The sequence below is a fragment of the Epargyreus clarus genome, unplaced genomic scaffold (assembly GCF_041222505.1).
Source record: "Epargyreus clarus isolate Ecla_fem2 unplaced genomic scaffold, WU_Ecla_fem_2.2 ptg000009l, whole genome shotgun sequence".
In the NCBI taxonomy this organism is placed as follows: Eukaryota; Metazoa; Arthropoda; class Insecta; order Lepidoptera; family Hesperiidae; genus Epargyreus; species Epargyreus clarus.
The window spans coordinates 14,714,541-14,734,976 of NW_027332217.1; the positions used below are offsets into that span (position 1 = coordinate 14,714,541).

At 35.2% G+C, this 20,436-nt stretch overlaps 2 protein-coding genes across 3 annotated transcripts; one reads left to right on the forward strand and one right to left on the reverse strand.

Annotated features, from left to right (window-relative positions):
• The first annotated feature begins 82 nt into the window (after nt 1-82).
• Nucleotides 83-2,448, forward strand: FRG1 (FSHD region gene 1). The gene is made up of 5 exons (XM_073076831.1): nt 83-175; nt 290-414; nt 607-977; nt 1,326-1,521; nt 2,277-2,448. The coding sequence occupies exons 2-5, from the start codon at nt 353-355 to the stop codon at nt 2,422-2,424; spliced, it is 777 nt and encodes a 258-aa protein (XP_072932932.1). The 5' UTR covers nt 83-175; nt 290-352; the 3' UTR covers nt 2,425-2,448.
• A 240-nt stretch (nt 2,449-2,688) lies between these two features.
• On the reverse strand, nt 2,689-17,441 carry SCCRO4 (DCN1-like protein SCCRO4). 2 transcript variants are annotated; one of them, XM_073076833.1, is made up of 9 exons: nt 17,289-17,441; nt 16,979-17,095; nt 14,995-15,116; nt 12,754-12,854; nt 12,131-12,259; nt 11,340-11,464; nt 9,703-9,910; nt 8,680-8,769; nt 2,689-8,157 (listed from the first exon to the last, which is right to left on the reverse strand). In XM_073076833.1, exons 3-8 carry the CDS (start codon nt 15,102-15,104, stop codon nt 8,693-8,695), a joined length of 750 nt encoding a protein of 249 aa, XP_072932934.1. In that variant the 5' UTR covers nt 15,105-15,116; nt 16,979-17,095; nt 17,289-17,441; the 3' UTR covers nt 2,689-8,157; nt 8,680-8,692. The 2 variants fall into 2 exon arrangements, with proteins under 2 accessions (XP_072932934.1, XP_072932935.1); XM_073076834.1 differs by having other exon boundaries at nt 2,689-8,194.
• Nucleotides 17,442-20,436: the final 2,995 nt, after the last annotated feature.

The window sequence follows — 20,436 nt, forward strand, 5'->3', positions numbered from 1 at the left end:
TTGTAATCCATTTACTGTTATTTAATGTAATCTTTGGTCCTTTTGTAGTCTGTGATAATAATCAAAATAGTCTATGATCAGTGATTTGTCAATCCGACATGATTACAGTACAATGACCTTCCTTTTGTACTATTCAATAAATAAACATAAAATAATATTGAATAGTATTGAATGAGTAAATCTTTAATTTTTATATGATATATTTTGTCTATATTAAAATTTTTACGTAATATCGTATAGTGTTTTTAACTTCTGTGACATATAATTGAAGTATTTTTGTTTTGTTTAGGTCTTTTCAATTAAAGTAAGTTTACTAAAATTATAGTACACTTACACTTATTGGAATATTATTATGGGCGACGAATATGCCGCTGTTAAACGTGGAAAACTTATCTTGAAAGGAGACAAGCCAAAGTGAGTGTTTAGGAAATTTAACCTGTTGATTAGTTATCATCGCTGTAAATTAATTAAAAGCTCAATTTTTACGTTGCCACAGGACTATTTAACATTTCGAACATAGCAATAAACATAATACATCGTTATCGGCTCACTGTATGTAAGTAAATTGTAACAGTTAAAGATAAAAATCATGTTTGTGTCTTGTAGAGCTAAAAAACGAAAACACAAGAAGAAAGAAAAGACGGAGGACTCTAAAGTCGACGAGGACCTTCTCAAGCACGGTGGTTGGTGGAAGGTTGAGAAAATAGAGGACTTAACTGGCTCCATATCTATCGAATTTGGGAACAACTCCTATATATCTGCACTGGACAATGGCTTGTTTACGATAGGACCACCCCATGATGAAGGTGATGGGCCATCACCAGAAGAGATCTTCACAGCATTTCCTGCTGGTGAAAACAAGTTTGCCTTAAAATCTGGCTATGGCAAGTACTTAGGAGTCTCAAAGGATGGTGTTGTTATAGGCAGGTCAGATGCTGTTGGACCTATGGAACAGTGGGAACCTGTGTGGCAAGATGGTATGTTCTATATTGTTGGTTATTCCCATTTTATACATAAAATCTGTACATTAAAAATTTGTATTACATTACCATTTTGTACAATAAATAAAAGGGTCTTATCCAATTACTTTAGTAAATTTGAAATAAAATTGAATAATTGTAACAATACTTGAGGTTTGAAGGGGTATCAAGGTTTTAAATCATCAGAGAATATCTATATAATAATTATAAATACCAATTATTATATTTATACTGAAATTTAAGCATACAAAAGTTTCTTTAAACAACACCTTTTATATAGCTGGGTAAAGTATTGTCAAATGTAAGTAGATAATTATCATAAAAATACTTTTTAATAAATTTCAGGTAAAACAGCTATCCTCTGTGCATTGAATAAGTTTGTATCAGTTAAAACGGACGATGACTCTGTAGTGGCGCAGAGCACCACAGCAGGCTCGCAGGAGTTCTGCTACATCCGCAGCAACAAGACCCGGGAGGTGAACACAGTTGTGGTGCCGGCTGAAGAGCAGGGGGATCTAGCTGAAGTGGAAGTTAATTATGTGTAAGCAGTATACTACAGAACTATCTTTTAATAAGCATATCGGCAATCTGCAACCTTATTGGCAACCATGCATCACATATTAGATGAGGTGGGGCAGATTTGATAAGTCTTAAAATATTGTCTCTATAATTTGAATGGTGGCCTGAAATTGTCTTCTAGAATCTTCATGACAGTTTCATAATTTAACAAAAACCAAAACCGTACTATACCCAAGTAAAATTTTATACTCATTGTGGTGTCAGAAACCCACAGTTTATACCCAGCATCATGGGTTTTCCTAAAGCCGAATGTCCACTGCCTGCTATAATAAGTTAGTTTAGCTTGCATAGTTGATCAACTTTTTGATTAAAGTGCAAATTATGCCAGAAAACTAACATTTAAATATTTCCACAATAAATATTTCAACTATGTCAAACTAACTTAGTTATGTAGGTAGATGCACTAAGCTAAGCCCGTCTCACCCCCTTACGTTACCCCTCTGGCGCATTTCGCTAGTGTTGTTTTGTAGTGTGGTAGTGTGCAGGCAGTGAAACATATTTTTCAGTGGACGAAAACTATTTCGTAGTATAGTTTAGCTTTGTTCACTGAACTTTGTTTCTAATTATTTTAGCTGGCGGTGGACGTTCGGCTTTAAACCTCCGTTTGCTATTTGTTTTGCTAATGCTATTATTTTGTGTTGCTCATGCTATTTGTTTGTAAGTTCAAATACAATCTTTATTGACTTAATTTTAACATAGATATTTTATTATCAACAGAAAGAAATTCCAGAAGTTTCAAGACAAGAAACTGCGTATAAACGACGACGGCGTGTCGGACTTGAAACGCGCGAAGGTTGAGGGCAACCTGCACGAGACCCTGCTCGACCGGCGGAGTAAGATGAAAGCTGACAGATATTGTAAATAGTATCAATAAATAAGTTCAAATTCATTTACTCTTTCTATTTCTAAACTCAAACCCTTTGATGATAGAAGATTTGCATATTTTTAAAGTCAACTTTTAAAATACTCAAGGTAAACATTATAAAAACACCTTCAAATATTAAAATAATTGTATCCACATTGATGGGATTTTAGAGATCTTGTGGACCACATTAATTGCTATTGAGGGCACAGTTTTGTACCTTTGGTAATATTATAAAGAAAGATATCAAAATAAAACATAAAGAAGACACATTTTCAAATGATTTATTATTTATTCCTCTTGCAATGACATTCGGTACAGGGCCTAAAACATTTGCGAGTAATTTTGTATACACCGTTTTCTTACAGAGAAACGTACTGTTACAATCATAGAGAATTTGAATATAGCTACCTACACGTCTTATATAAAACCATATCTACACCTAAACCTAGTGTCAGACTAGAGAAAGATCTAGTCTTATGGAACTTGATTCGGCGCTTCGAAGTCTGAAGCCGTGTGCTGTAAGCGTGATCTCAAAACATACACTTTGTTATAAAATAATTTATTTCGCTGTCTCACACCATTGCACCACACACTTAATTCAATCTTTAGGCACTGGAGCATCGTGGTGGAATGTGCTCCAATGTTTCTTAGATACAAGCATTGTAATACGGCACGCATTACCAACATAAACTCCTTATTATTAAGGTTGCCGCTTCACATCGTGTATAAAAAATAACATAACAACTGTTCTTTGTGACAATATTTTTATTTTGTTATCCTGTTGTTATAGTTTACGTTGTCTCCACCGCATAAATGTAGGCCTCTATAGTTTTGGTTTTAATCTATGTCCCCATCTATAAGGTGTGGCCAATCCTATTACCAATAACACAACTAATCCATCTCGAGTCTGGCAGCTTAACATTAGGCATATATACCTCGTGTGTGGTGCGCCTTATATGAAATATCTGATCCACATGTCTTTTACTCTGAACACAGTAATTTATATATGATAAATATTCAGAATTATATAAAACTATTTTGGCATTTTTGATATACAAGTGGCTATACGCTAAAGTTAACAATTAGTCAATTTTATAGGAATATCAATGTATTTACATACGCTTGAGATTTATATGGAATCTCAGAGTTGGACAAATTCACTCAATAAGGGACTTGTTTCACTGAGAACGAATGACGAAAAGCGAGAATATATGAACAAAAATTTTATACAAATCCAAAATATTCTTGTCCATATTGCGAAATTTTGTCATTACGAATTATGAATACATTTTTCTTGTTTAACGTATTTTTTTTCCATCGTTTCTCGTTTTTCCGCTCGCAGTGAACCAAGTCCATAATGTTTTCAGCCTATTCGCCACAAAGTAAAGATTATATACTTACGAGGCTAAATGCAACTAATTTCAAACTCCTATTGGAGGTTCATGGCGTCAGTTAATGCACAAAAAACTTTTGAAAATCAAACCAATTTTAAATTTTATTCAACAATTTAGTTTTTTGGGTATATGCCAGATCCCAAAATACCAATTATCAACTGCAGTCGCTATTTAGCCTTATAAGTTTCGTTCCTTAACAAAACAATATAGTATATACAAATCTCACAATCAGTATTAAAAAAACAATAATTGTGCAATATTTAAAATGAAGGAAACTCCTTAATTCGATTAAAATAAAAACTATGATACTTAATGAGAGTGATATTATTTATTAAGACAATGGTACTAATATGCAAAAAAACGATTCATTTTGCAGTCGGTTTTGTAAATGTTACACAATAATTTATAGAAAATATTATTTTAATCTGACAACATCGATATCTAGACGAAATTAGTCAAAAGTAACGTTACTATGCAGCCCAACACGATTAATTATTTTTGTACTGATTACTGTAAAACTAGAAAAAAACTAAATTGAATTTACGAATTATAAGGATGAAATATATGGTGCTTTCAATAATACTTACTCTTGACTAATTTGGGCAGACAAAAATAGTTTTCATGATGTGTTTATATTGTAACATATAAAAATGCAGTTTAGTCTCTAAAAGTCTAAGGTGAACATTATTTTATCATAATTATGACCATAGCTCGTGTAATCATCAAATTATGAACAAACTGTATTATATTTTGTTAATATTAAACAAATTTTAATACAAAAATAGAAATTAGTTCCTTGTAATGAAAGTAGGTAGTGGATATGAAGCTACATTTTATAATTCCAAATAACTCTTAAAATAACTTCTTGATATTGTTGACACTTGTTTCTGCCTAATACTAGCAGTGTTGCTGTGTTCTGATTTGAAGGGTTTAAGGGAGACATGTTTATCAGAGGCATTCCGATGTTTTTAGAAGTATAATATACTTCTGAAAACTATTTGATGTCACAACAAGAAGCTATGATCATAAGTTATGATAGAAACAATAAATGCCTAAGGATGTTTTCACAATTGCAATTCGCGAACGTGTTTATATATATGTGTTGTGTTGCGTTTATGTGACGATTTCGCTGCGACACAAATCGCAATTGTGACAACGCCCTAAGCAAAAACATATCTACATTCCCTTCAGCATTACATTAAATAGTTAATACTTCAAATTCTTGACAATTTCTCTCATACGATACATAATAATAATTATTATTTACAAAATACATTAAGCTCGGAAAAAAATTGCCACATCGATACAAGTTATACACTTTTCCCTTATTATTATTAGTTTCGTGGTAGCAGTTTTCATGATAGAGTAATTATTTTGATGTGAATATAAATCAAATGAGTTACCAAAATATATTACGCGTAACGATAACACCGATACAAACTTGAAAATAAGGAAAATCAAGATAAATTTAATAGGCAGCGTAGTAACTGTTTTAGCAAACTTTTTTCGTAGAAAACATATTAATACGGGAATTGTACAAACAGCTAATGAAACACACTAATCCACTTTAAGCTTCATAATCAAATAGAAAGCATTAAAAATATGTATATAATATTGAATAATTAATATATTACATTCAACATGTTAACTCTAGTCACACTCCTCGATCTGTTTTAAATAATAATCGTAAGTTAATACAGAATTCGAAGTAAAAATACTATCGACGTTCATGATTATTCGAATATAAAAAAAATTGCTTCAATGGGACTTTTACTTTTTCAATTATTAAGGGTGAGTCGATATTTTTTGTAAAATCATAGTGGCAATAACTAAGCATTATGATATTCCAAGAGCCCAATCATATTCAAAGTGACTTTACTTAGGTTAAGGACATTTTCTGCCACTGTTTTGCATTAGGAGTTTTCGTTTGGGTAAATTGTCCTGTTTTGAACTTGCGGAATCAATTTAAATTATAATGTAATTTGTTATCAGGAAGTGAGTAGCATATTTGTTTGAATTCAGGTTTTACAGTGTGCAATAGAAATGATACAACCAGTTACTATTTTAATAGATATAGGCTTCTATGACATGTCGCAAAAAACTTTCAATTAAAAAAAAACTCTGCATCATCGTTATACTCGGCCAAATGTCTGGTTTCCGCGTTTGTCACGAATGCAGGGCCAGATTTAATGGAGCCCTCCACTTTGCCCCGGTTGCCCTCCACAAAAGAGGGGCCCCCACAATAGAGACGTCGGTTTTTTTTTAAATTCCGACTAGTAAACACAAGTAAAAAAATATCTTTTCCTTTGATATTTTGTTCGCTGTTTTACCTTTATCTACAGTACTTTGTATAAACATGAATACTAGAAGAATCTACCTGCGTTTCACAATAAAATATTTATTGAAAAACTCAACTGAAAAAATTGTTCATTTTATTCGGAAAATAATTTGGGGCTAGGGGACCTCCACTCCTTTTATTGACCCAAGGCCTCTAGACCTCTAAATCCGGCCCTGCACGAATGGTTCAATTTCATGTACAGATAAAAACAGTGACCGACTATGTGCTATGCCAGACAATTAGTGCATGCATATTTCTTTATACCTCCACAATGTTGTTATTTTTATAATACTGTCTGTACCGTAGTTACATAAGTTCTTATTTGTATTTCTCATGTTAAATGAATTGTATTCGAATGAGAAATAAATGTCTGAAACCATAATTTTCCTACAAATTGCCTATTGATATTGATATAAATCTACCGTAAGACAAGAGGTGCAGACACTGGCGGTGTCGATTAAAATATTGTACAGAATTATATGGTTTTGGCTGACACAAAGTAGTCCCTTTGCGTATTAGACTTTTAGCCTTTCCAGTGACGATATAATATAGAGAATGGGAGCCCTTTATTTCTGTAGATTCAGTACGATCAATAAAGATATATCAAAATAAAGCTCCTAATGACATTCATATTCTAAATAAAAGTAGAGATAACTTAATTTTATATGGTCATAGTCGATTGTTAGTGATTGTGAAATACATTGTTTTTAAAACCACTGGTTTTATCATTACTACTGTTGAAAAATATAAATTTATTCAAATTTGGTTGTACTATTTATTGAAATAAAATAACATTTGTCGGTGGGCAACAATAAATAAATTATCTAATACAAAAATTCGCTTGACCGATTTCAAGAGTATTGAGATTGCATACATTTATGACATAGTCGTCGAGAAGATCATATTAACCTTATCATTGAATATTAACATTATTATTCTATCATATCAAATATATATAATATATCTAAAGCCCTGTTTTAAATATAATTTGTGAGTAGATAGGTAAGATACTTAATATATTGCTTGTTTCGATATTGGAATCAATTGTATGCTGAAATAAACACATATATGATACACTATGATACAAAGCAGAGCTTATTTTTTACAATTTTTATACAATGCACTGATCTTTAATATTGTTATAAATAATCTTATTCCACTGTTTAATGTTTTCCGTAATTAATTTACACATTTTTCGTAATATGAATCAAATAGCACTTCATCGAAAAAACAATTTATATTACTAAACTTTTCGACACAACAAATAATTTTCGCATTATAGTTAAATTCGTATAAATAAGAATTTATAAAATAAATTATAAGGAATGTTAGCCGAATTGATTGGTTCGCTCTGCCTTGCTAATTATGAACAACGTATTAATAACATTAAAACGAGGACAAATGATACAATGAGTCACTTAGATGCGACATTAATTTACAACGACACTAAACGGATGCCGGCCTGATATTCTATGCAATTATTGTAAATTAGGATCCCATATATGTGAAGTTTTTGTTTATATAGTTTCTCGAACGACGCGAGCTATGCGAAGGCGATTATCGTAGGTGAGAACATTTCGTGCGATTCTCACTTGCGGTTTACAGTTTACAATATGACAATATTATATCATGCAACATTTACTTATTGTAGGCGACACTCACTTTACGCTTTTTTGTGGCGAACAGGCAATCATTTTCGACAGGCGTGAACCGTTCCTCGCATTCGAGAAAATATGTAAACAACAATATTGATTACAAAAGGTATGTTACTACTGTGTATCGTCGTTACGTGGGGCGTCAGGACGCGTCGGAACGCGTTGCGATGCATCAAAACGCGTCGAGACGCGCAGTGATGCGTTGGGACGCGCAGTGATGCGTCGTGACGCGTCGGGATGCGTCGTGACGCGGGGGGATGGTGTGGGGCGTGTGGGATGCATGCCGCGGAGTGTTAGTGTGGTGCGGTGGAGACGTGAGCGCGCCCGCTGCTGCCGCCGGCCGGCCCTGTGGACAGGGGCAATCTTTCATTGTATACCGCCATCTGTGTTAACAATTAAGAAATAAAGTAATTTATATGGATGATTTCAATGATGTTCAATTGCAATGATGGTAAAAACAATGTGGCATTGCCAGGTGTGTAATAAACATGTGGTGCTGCGGTGGTGATGTAGTTGTAAAAGACGTGTTGTGGAAATGTGACTGCCAAGATGGTAACGTCGTTATGATAGACTTAATGTAAATTACGGTTACGTATACGTGACGTTTGTGACAATGGTTGTGGTAGAATTGTAGTATAGTCCGGTAGCGTCGGACGAGGTAGATTAATTTGTGGTAGTAATATTATAGTGATGTAGAGGTGTAGTAGAATTGCTATGGAGTAATAATGATCTAGGGATAGGGTCTATTGGAAGGAATTGGAGGAGGCCTATGTCAAAAGGCACACCCAGCTTAGGGACTTCCTGTAACCCTAGGTTTAGGAATAAAAAAGGCTATAATAATAATAATAGTAATAATGGTGGCACTAACCCGTGGCGCGGCCTCAGCTGGCGGCCATGGCGCTGTCGCCGGCGCGCTCGCTGCGCAGCCACTCCACGAACTCGTCCAGCATTACTGGCCCTGAGGACACAATTATGTTGCATTTAAATATCTAATTGTTTATGATTACTTGGTTTGGAGATAGTCAAACGTGTTAATAATATGAAGTTTTGAGATTCAATCGAAAGAGAAATTAATGAAACCTAAATGTTTTGATATGTGGTTTATTAGGAAAACGAAGCAATTATGTTTAATCAGTTTAATCCAATTTTTTTTTCTGCCTTCGAGGCGACTGCTGCCACTATTGATCTATGAACATGGCGTGTAGTTTTTTCGAAACCTTATGCAGACGCACATTCACTTTTAAGTTACGTTAGGTAGAAAGTTATGCTTAGTATTGGAAGGTGGTAGAACCCTTTGTAGTTCGGCTCTGGCTTCGTCACCGCCACATCTATTTCTACCTCATAACAGCAATGTGGTTAGGAAGACATATTTTTTTGAGGCGTTCCAGCTTAGTCTTCAGGGATTAGGGGATTATTTGTGTTTGACCTCAGGTAGGAATATCTAATCCTATCCGGGGTTGATTACAGATGTCCATGGGCGGCAGTGGTCACTTATCAGGTGGACTGCATGCTCGTCTGCTACTCTAGTTAAGCTGACTCACAAGTGCCATCCGCGTCATAGATCGCGGGGGGACAGGGGTCGGGGGCGTAGCTTGGCAGCCCACAGTTAGGTACTAGGGATGTCACATTGACCGCTCGTTGCACATATTGTCTCAGGTGGACCACGCGATCCGACAAGCCTGTGCTATATGAGAGATGCTCCGACCAGTACTGTCATCTTATCTACTGACCCGCACCTAACTAAGGGTGTACAAGACGAACATCCGATCAGAATTCAACAGATAGCGTCTCCGTGCTGTGCAGAGCCTGCCACTGAGGAGATTGCCCGGGTAAGGAGGGATTCCTCGAGGCCCGTAAACCCTGCGACCTTATAGGTAGCGAGGTTACTCACACGCGCCGTCCGCGTCGTAGGTGGTGAGGTGCGCGTCGACGGAGCGGCTGAACTCGAGGATGTTGCTCCACTGGTCGCGGTTGACGACGCGGTAGCGGCGCTCGCGCGCGAGGAAGTCCGCGAGCGCGGGGCGCAGCGCCCAGCGCGGCAGCAGCACGCCCAGCAGCGCGCGCGCCGTGCTCGTGTCCAGCGAGCGCTGGTCCTTGTCCTGCAAGAGAACAAATTAATCAATTAAAAATGGTAGAAAAATGTTTATTTTGTAGTTTCTTTCGTGCTTTCGTTGTTTTGTTCTATTTTTTTTATAATGAAATCTAGAATCTAGTAAGATATCTAGTAGAATATAGAATATGGTAAGCTCCTTAATGGTAGTATTATCACCGTCGAATTTTGGCAATACTAGAAAAGATGCCAATGTATCGACTTTGCTACTAAATAATAATAGACATGCTAATGGACACCCTTGATATGCATTAACTAAAGTCAATCCAATCTGTCAATCTGTTCCTGTGATTGTACAATATACATATTATATTATTTTTAAAGAGAGTATGCCCATTTGTGGTTTCAAATTGTCCACTAAATGAAATATAACTAAAAATCATATTATTTTTTCCAATCAATTTTTCAAAATATCAAGCCATAACTTCGCCGGAAAAAATATTCTTATTAAAAAAATAATTAGGTATTTTATTTCCTATGGCACTGCACTTTCTAATTCCAATAGAAATAATTAATATTAAGTAACGTACCCCGTTACACTATCTATCGTAATAATTACTCAGCTTGACTTATTTCATGAACTTACCCAGTATTATGACTAATATGTAAATAAAGAAAAACTGTATCGATTAATCAGTAATAAATCCTTGGATTAAAATCGTTCATAATTGTTATCACTATGAATTCTGAATGACAAACGTCTAAGTATTTATTTCACAATGGTTTGTCGCTTGTGTATCGCGTTGTCTGTTTGTTGAGATTTTAGTGTTTTATCGTTTCTATTAGCTTTATGTTGAGTTAGATTTCGTGTTCCTTCGTATTTTAAATAGAAATTGGTAGTGTACGAGACAGAGACTCTACTTTTAATGTGTGTTGTAAACCAAAAAGATTTCACAATGGTCGATACTCAGGTTTCAGGTTATTATAAAAGCGCCCCGAAACCGTCTAGAGGAATCGCAAAACAATCACTGGTTCATTGCCCAGGTCAATTACACCATATTTGCCATCTAGGTTTATTTATAATTTAAAAAAGCACATTTGGTAGTAGATTTGATCTCATATTTTCAAATTGATTAGGTATCTACTAACTAGATAGACGCCCTAGAATGTCCATCGCATTTATTATTATATTTAAGTTATGCAAAAAAATTAAAACAATAGTTATTTGCAAGTTGCAACTGTCAAAAAATAACCTATTTTGGTGAAATTCTTTAACTATTTTCTCGTAAACCCGGCCAACTAGAGACAAATATCTTATAAATATTGAATCTGCAGTTAAAACTGTACAAAATGATGCAATATACTATATGGTACAAAAATATTTAAAATGAAACCAAACTCCATACTTCAGTGGGCATTCTCCTTTCGGTTTAAATCTTTTATAATAATAGATTTTATTAAAATGAAAATACACTTACCCTAGCAAAGTCATAAGAGTATCTGTACACACACTTAAATATATACGGGTCATTGAGTAAACTGCGTAGGTAATCTAATTTGTTCTGCAATTTATGCGCGCTGTCACACTGGAGGTCCGTTAAACCTGTAACATTAATTACAATATACTTAATAAAATAAAAACATAAAATGAATGGTTGGTGAAATACATAATTTTATTTTTTATGAAGTGTGTCAGAATAAAAATAAAAAAAAAAATATTAAAAATGGGCAAACACAGAATATACACTTTAAATTCCCATCAGACGTTGAATTAAACGCTTAAACGCTTTCTACACTCACAGCCCCACACTAGGATTCCGTGTCGTGGGTGCCATGAACACACACATAGACAAATACACAAACATCCAGACCCAAAAACAGAAATCTAAATTCATCATTTAGATATCTGTCTGGCGCCTTTGCGCGTCAGACCGGCATGGTGACCGCTCCGCCACGCGGTTTATTTTAGGCTTCATTTTTTTATAATATTGCAGCAGCAAACAATTATGCAGTCCACTTGATGACAAGTGCCTACTGCCCATGTATATCTGTATGTAACCCCAGATAAGACAAGATTCTAAGTTGGAATGCCTCAGATAAGTATGTCTATTTAATCACACCCTTTAAAGAAGATCACAGCAGAGATTAACACTACTACTATGGGCAGAAATAGGTATGGCAGTTGTGCCCTCAGAGTCGAACCATAAAGAGTTTTACCACCTTTAAAACAAATAATAAATAATTAAAGGTAATAATGTGTTAATAGTACCTTTTAACCATTCCTCTTGTGTAAAATATCCCATTTGCTTGGCTCCCATTTTGTAAGCAATGACCAGCATCACTATGTTTTCCGGATCCACTCCTATGTCTTCACAAAATTTTTCCATTCCTTCAGGACCTATAAATAAAATGTATATTTAGGATTACATGTTTATATTTCATTGTTTATTTAAAGTGTTTGAAGTTTTAGAATAAAATGCTTGCAAATTGGTATGAAAATGTGTACATATTGAGCATGAGAGGGCCTCATAGGAAGAGGGGTTTAGTCACTGCACTCGCTAAGTGCACACTGGTAAAATTCGTAAACCATTGACTACTTTTCTTTAAACTTCCTTTCCTTTAAAAAACTCTTAGGTATGAAGGCTTGAGGAACCCTCCACAGGATGTTTTCAGCTACCACAACAGCAAGTGATAATTAATTTCTGATATGTACAAAATATGACCATCGAGACACCGAGTTTAACCACAATCACTACACTGAAAACTTATACATAATGCAACAAGCGACAGTGTTGCTTTTCTCACAAAATCACTTTCGTAAGTGGGCACTTAACATCAGATAGTTTACTGGACCAGTTCATGAAAAAGTAGAGTAATTTAGATGACACATACCTAAAACATCTGGCTCTGTGACAGTTGTGTATTCTTTGAACCACGCTAAACATTTCCTTGTGCTGAAGCTAGTGTCTTCCGATTTGGAATGTCGTCTGGAACTGCAAAGACAATAAAGCATTTATGAAGATTATTTATCATAACACAACAAGTTATCGTATAAAAGTTATTTAGCTAACAAATCCCTTGCATTTTTAAGAACATTGAGTTTTTTACAAGATACATAAAAAAGGGCATTTAATTAATATTAGTACACTTTAATTAAAAGTTCACTACAATAATATTTATAGTGTAAGGAAAATCATTTAATCAAATTGTCAGCTTCAATTTACATTAATTATTTTGTAAATATGAAACATTAATGCATTACACAGCACTAGTATGATGATGACATCTAAATTTATTATTCCAGCAACTTATTTATTATATCAAGGTGTGGTTAGTAACATCTATGTACATAAGTCATGAGATCATGCACAAGTAAACCAGTTATTAATTACAAAGTTATAAAATGTAATTGCTTCTATTAAACTAAATACTATTTGAAGAACTATGCAACATTGTGTGAAACTACAATGTATCAAGTACTTTGCAAGTTATGCATATTTTTTTACATATTACATATTTTGAGATACATTATACATTTATTTTTGGCCATAAGTGAGACTTCAATTCTATTTATTATGACAGATGTAACAGTGGCTTGTCTGTTTACTATTAAATTGATATTGTTTTTCTAAAAACTGACATTCAGCATCAATAAATAATTGACTATATATACAAGGTGATAACATGTCTTCTCCTTCTATATCATAGATTAAAGCATCAATAACAAATGGAATACAGGTTGATGAGGTACCTATTAATTATAGTGCAATAAAAGAATATATGATATAACACCAGATATAACTTCATAGTAGATTGTCACATTTCAATGTTTGGTAGGCAAAATATGGATAGATTTATGATCCTCCTTGACGTGTCCGTCAACGGCGAACCTGGCTAGATGGCTTGAGAACGGGCATGCGAGCGAAAGTGACTGGCGAAGCCAAATTTGGTCTTAAACGTCAGGTTGCAGAGCGCACAGTACAACTGGCCAGAAGAATTAAAGGTATAAGTGTAGGAAGGTCTAGGCTGATTCTTTTTCGCAAGGCGTTTGTCATCAAAGTATTTAAGTCGACGCTCCTCAAAGCTTACTATGGCTTTATTTACAGTGTTGCGCCACTGCTGCTTCTGCCGTGCTAGATCTTCCCAATGGTCACTGCGTAGATTGCAAGCATTTAGGTGGCGCTTAAGGAAGCGCAGGAATTGGCCTCCAGATTTGCGCTTTCCTTCCTTGAGTTCAGAATAGAAAACAGCTTTCGGAATTCTGGAATCGCTCATAAGTACAAGGTCACAAGCGCAGCTGACGGTGATGAACCGCATAGCCTCCATCCCGCTCAGCTTCGTTCTCCGCAAAACTTCCGTGTTTGGCATTCGATCCTGCCACTTGACACGCAAAATTGACCTCAAACACCTCATGTGGAATGTGTCCAATTTGTGTATATCTCCCGAGCACAGTCGATAGGATAGATTTATTATTAATAACAGGCATAATTCAATTCAGTTAGTTAGCAGAGCGGTCACCATACCAGTATGACGCGCTGAGGCTTCCAGGTTCCATCCCTGGCCAGACAGATATCTTAATGATTAATTTGGATTTCTGTTCTGGGTCTGGGGGTTCGTGTATTCGCCTTTATGTGTGTAAATGGCCTCCACGACGGGGAATCCCAGTGTGGAGCTTTGAGTGTAGAAAGCGTCTTATTTTTAAGTCCTAGTGTAAAACGAACATAAGGCCCATGTAGAAGCAATCTCTGATGGGTTAGAAACCTTAAGCCTGCGGAGGGACATAGGTTCCCTTTGCATGTTCTACTGGCTTTACAATGGTGAGTGTTCAGGGGAACTATTTGATCTGGTGCCTACGCCGAAGGACGAAGTTCCATCCACATCAACTAGACCCGTGGCGGTCCTCCATGGAATACGCGGTCCGGAATGAGCTTCCTCCTGAAGTATTCCCTGAGTGCTATAACATGTGACTCTTCAAGAGGGGTGCAAAAAGAGTTCTCCAAAGCAGGCGAAGCATTGGCGACTCCTCTGGTGTTGCAAGTGTCCATAGGCGACGGTGACTGCTTTCCATCAGGTAGCCTGTCTCCGTATCTTTAGGTACAAATATAAAAAAAAAGAATATGATCAGGGTGTTACCTGCTGTTTCTGGAGCGCTTGTGGTGATGCTGGTCGTCGAGGGAGGTGGCGCCGGGCAGCACATCGCTCGCGGGCGCGCCGCTGCGCGTGCGTTTGCTGCAGCGGGGCATCGTTCTACCACCCTGAGGGGAATTGTGTATTATTAAGTTAAGATTAAAACTACTTCGCAACTATCTGCTACAAATATGTATGATGCTATATATTTTTTAACCATGCAGTATGTACACCCCTTCCTCCCACAAAGGATGCGTGCAGATGCAAAAAATTAAAAATATACACCACCAACACGTGTTTCACTCCAAAACAGAGCATCATCAGGGTAAGTTGACTCTATGACGGTTAATCGTTAAGTGACGCTGATAACCTAATGCATGCCTTTTATAAATTGTGATTGTGAACTGTGTATTACTAAACATCGGATAGTTATATTTTTAAGGTAATAAGTTATAGTAGTATAAAAAGCGTCAAGACTGTTCTTTACTGCTGGGCATGGGTCTTCTCTTAAAGTAAAGGGATCTATATCATAAACCAACATGCCTGTCAAATGCTTGGGAGATTAATCTTCTTTACTGCTGGCCATGGTTCTCTTAGAGTAAAAGGGGTACACGATAATCTACCATTCTGGTCAAATGCTTCGTAGACTTCACCTTTGATAACTATTTACTAAAGAACTCTTATATAATATGTGTAGATTCTCTAATGTAGATAATTCATTTCTAATTTTGTACATAACTTTGAAGGGTGCAAGCTTGAGAGTGAAACCTAGACACCATGCCACAGTTTTCAGGTCGAGTAAAGATTATGAGGATATCTCCGCAATATGTAAGCAGTGTGGATTTAAGAAGTCAACCATAACTTGATTTAATGGTGAAGGATAAGTTTGTCATAACATTTTTAAAAGAGTGATGGATTGTGACGTTAACAGTCTGCTAACTTACGAAGGTGATATGTGACCCTCACCATTTTCGTACAATACAGTACTGGGTACTTATATTAAGAAAGTTATAATTAAAGTGTAACTATGGTTCTATTTGACTTTAAAAATACTTTGCAAACTTGTGATAGTATAGTCTATCAATATGAAGCTACTGAACTTACCCTTTGTACAATCATAATGAGACTAAATAACAATACACAGTATGGTATGCAAAGACTAATGTTTATTACATTTGTCTGTATTTGTAAGATGCAGTGTTGTGTGTAGTGTATAACATTATATAATCATTGGTATGTGAGAATGCATAGCAAATTGTTCTAAGTAATGATAAGATTTATTTTAAGGTTTTGTCAACAATGCCTTGGGTTTATAAAATACCGATACAAGATATGTGTGATTAAACCAGGCCATTGAACAGGTGCTAATGGTATTAACTAAATGAGAAATTAATTACATTACAACAATTATATAACACATAATTTGTGTTTTAAATTGTTTTAAATCAGTACGTACTAGGATTGTATGAAGCTTTAATTCATTGAAAACAACAATTGCTACTACACAAAATACTAAACAAAAAAAAGTCTTGTGATTATTGAATAACTTTAAAATCAGTATCTTTATGCCAGTATAAATATATTTAATTATTAATAGTGGTGAAATTATTCCACTGCCAAATAAATCACTTGCAACATAGTGAACACATCAAGACTCATACATTGTTGGAGACGAATTCAAAACAACCTATTGAGTTAACTATAGCAGTGACCACACCAAAACAAATCACACAAGGAAATAAACAGTGGCTAGGTCATGGTTTATCATCACTTAATCATACAATTTGTACTTAATTCTTAAATTTAATGATTTTTATAATAGTACGATTAATAATATTCGCAATATTAGGTTATAGCTCGTCTCAAACACACAACACCCACGCCAGGGAATCCTCGGGAATGCACGAGTGGAACCCAAAATTCCCAACGCAATTACACGAATTCTATAATTTTCAACTTTACACTTAATCGAATATATTGACAAACTTACAATCGGTGGCAGATTCGATATGAAATTTGTGAACCTAAAGGGGTTTTCGTCTCCTATTTTGCGAATTTGCGGAGACAGCTTGACGAAAAAATGTCTTCTTGACAGGTCGATAATAACCTGAAATAGAAAAATCAATGTGGAGAAAAATGAGAGGAATGATGCGGCGCTGACGACAAATGTGACTCCGTAATCGCATTTATGCTCTAATAGGCGAAAAGTAAAATCGCTAAACATCAAAATGGAACAGTTGCTAAGAGCTAAACAACTCGATAATATCTCGTCTGTTACAGTATCAAAACACGCGAATTACCGTTTGTATAGGATAAAATTGTGAAGTGCAAACGTTCTTGTTTAGTTTTTTACTTAAAAAACATGTCGTTTTTAAGAAATTGTAATATTTCTATAAAAATAAAGAGCGAACACAGCGGCTGAGTGCACGAAAACTCAAAACGAAGTTTTTTTCTTTTTGCTACTGTCACAGATAACTTAAAGTTGGCTTTTGTCATTGTATTACTTCCTACGCACAGATAAGATAATTCACGTAAATAATGTATTTTATATTTTTCAAATAGTATTTATTTTGTTACTCATAATTATTAAACAAATCATAATTAAAAACGCTTTCGTCCAGACTTTGGACTTTCCGGTAAGTTTTAATAAAAACTGACTGTTTAATAACTTCGGAATATGGCAACAATTCACGTTTCCGGCACCGGTTCTATGTTCACATAACATTTAAAATAAAGCATCGTAAAGTGTAAAATATATCGTATTATATTTCACTTTTTTCGAAGAATCTATGTTATAGTTTTACTTTTATATTGAATGGGATTTTTAGTAAGAGCGTAAAACTGCTACTCCGCTCTGAATATAGAAATGAATTGCGTCGCCATAGCAAATAGTATGACTACACCTGCTCGCAACAACTTCAGAGCGGACTAGCAGTTTGGGGGAGATTAAAACGTTAAAATTCGGTTAATTATGATCAGTCCATCTACTTACCTTACTCATTTCACGTGTTGACTGAATATTGAGAGTGGTGGTAAATTATCAGCAACCGATCACTGTCCCACTGTTGCACATGGGTCTTCTTTGAGAATGAGAATTGAGTATGAGAAGCTAGACTACTCATACCTATGAAATCTTTTTTTAGATTTTTCTGGGTTGCAGGTTTCCTCACGATGTTTTCCTTCACCTCACATTGAAGGTGACCAGCAAGTGATAATTAATTTGTAATAAATATATGCGCGTCTGGAATTCGAACCTCCAACCCCTCGATTGATAGGCCGCGTTTCAACCACCAGTGCTACCACTGTTAATATTAATGCTTATTTGCTGCTTCCATTATATAAAAAGATATGCGAATGTACCTATAAAAGATATGCGAAGTTGGTAAAATCCTTTGTGTTTCGACTTCGGAAGTGCTACCGCCGCATTATATATGTTACAGCCAAAGTGATAAATTCAGATATTATACATAATATCTTGCCATTATGTATAATATCTACTCAATTTGGTCAAAGTGACAAATAACACGGAATTATTCACATTAACCAGCCATTATATACTGTGTAAAAATGTTTCATGTCGAATAATAAGGTGCTATCGCTTTTCATTTTCGAAATTATACGGTATTTCTATTGAATATCATTTTTATCAATGTTAAAATTGAGCCGATCTCAAATTTTCTAATTTTGCTACTAGCTACTAGGGTTGGTCAATTTAATATTATTCAAACAAGCCAAAGGTTTCAGTTGCAAATGATGATGGTACGTTTATTTATATTTTATAACGTCTGAATGAATATCACTTGGATACATCCGTTTCCATTTAGGTAGGTATATGTGTTGAGCTATGTACCTACATCGTGTTCTCCTCGTTTAGCATTTTCTATATATGGCATCTATATTATTACTCCTCGTACAAATAAATAAAATTGCTAAAAACGTACATGTGAATCTTCTTTAAGTACTAATCCAATCCTTATCCTTACTTCCTTACTATTTAATATTATAAATGCGAAAGTAACTCTGTCTGTCTGTCTGTCTGTCTGTCTGGTTGTCTCTTCTTCACGCCTAAAACACTGAACCGATTTTAATGAAATTTTGTACAAAGATAGTCTGACACCCGAGAAAGGACATAGAATAGTTTTTATCCCGGAAATCCCACGGGAACTAGGAATGGCGATCTAAGATCGATTAATTGGAGAATCGATCTTTTGGACCCATGACATCGATTATTTTAATCGATATTAGTAAGGATTGAATCGTAAACTATGCATTTGATCAAGTGATGATCTTTAGCAAAGTTGAAGGTACGAATTTTCAGGTTTTATGTACTTATGTCAGTATGTTATATTATTTTCTTTTAAACGCGGGCGAAGCCTCGGGCAAAAACTGGTTGTAAAATATGTCGTTGATGATACTTTCCGAAAGAAACATTCATTTAATATAATAATTAGTTATCAATTCCGTTCCTTGTTAGTAATTTGAATGAATCCGTCTAGAATATTATTTTACGACATGATGTCATCATGTCATAATATTCTTGACGTGATTTATAATGTCCCGTAATTTAGAGGCATCTTCAATAACTAAATTATCTTATTTCTTAGTAACAAAAGCGGGTGAACAAAACAACTTATCGCATAAACGAGGGCATAGTTTACTGAGCGACGGTCGACCCTCGGGCCCTCTCCCTCAGTACCTACATTTAGTGAATACATTATAGATCGCGTTCAAAGCTCCCTAGGAATTAAATCGTATTGTAAGCTGGTTATATAGGAATCGGTTACGAAATTCGCTTTAAATTCTGTGATGGAATAGATTTGTAAGAGATATTTTGATCTATGTATGATATTTGATCTAGTTATGCGAATTAAGTGTAATTTTGCAGTAGTCAATGGTGATTATTGTGACTACTTAGTTGATGGTACTATTTAAAAAATATAGATCCACCGTATTACCATACTATGGTGGCATGGAAGGACTGCGTGTTCGTTAACTAATTCAATTCATAAAAAAATACACACTGTCTTTTCTGGCGGCAGGTAGCTAATAGGTCTCCGGTTGCGTTCCTTTGGAGATCCCGGAGTCCTCTACGCAGCGCTGAGGACGGCCACCGGGGGGGTTTGGTAGCTAGTAGGTACATACAGCGTCTAGTAACATGTAGGTGAAAGTTCAATCTTCAAATAAACACAAATAGACAAGAAAGTATATGCAGTAATGATGGTCTAAACCAAACAACAGAGCACTCCATCAGCTCTACCAATTTACAATTTTTCTTCAACCTTCTTGCTACAAATGTTCGTGGGCGACCGTGATGATTAATATTAGGTATAGGTACCTACGAGTGATTTACTAAACCTTCAACCTTACTTATTTCATTAATAAAAAGTGCGTGTTTATAATTACTACGAGTATGATATAGGTTTAATGACGATTTTTAATCCACTTTAC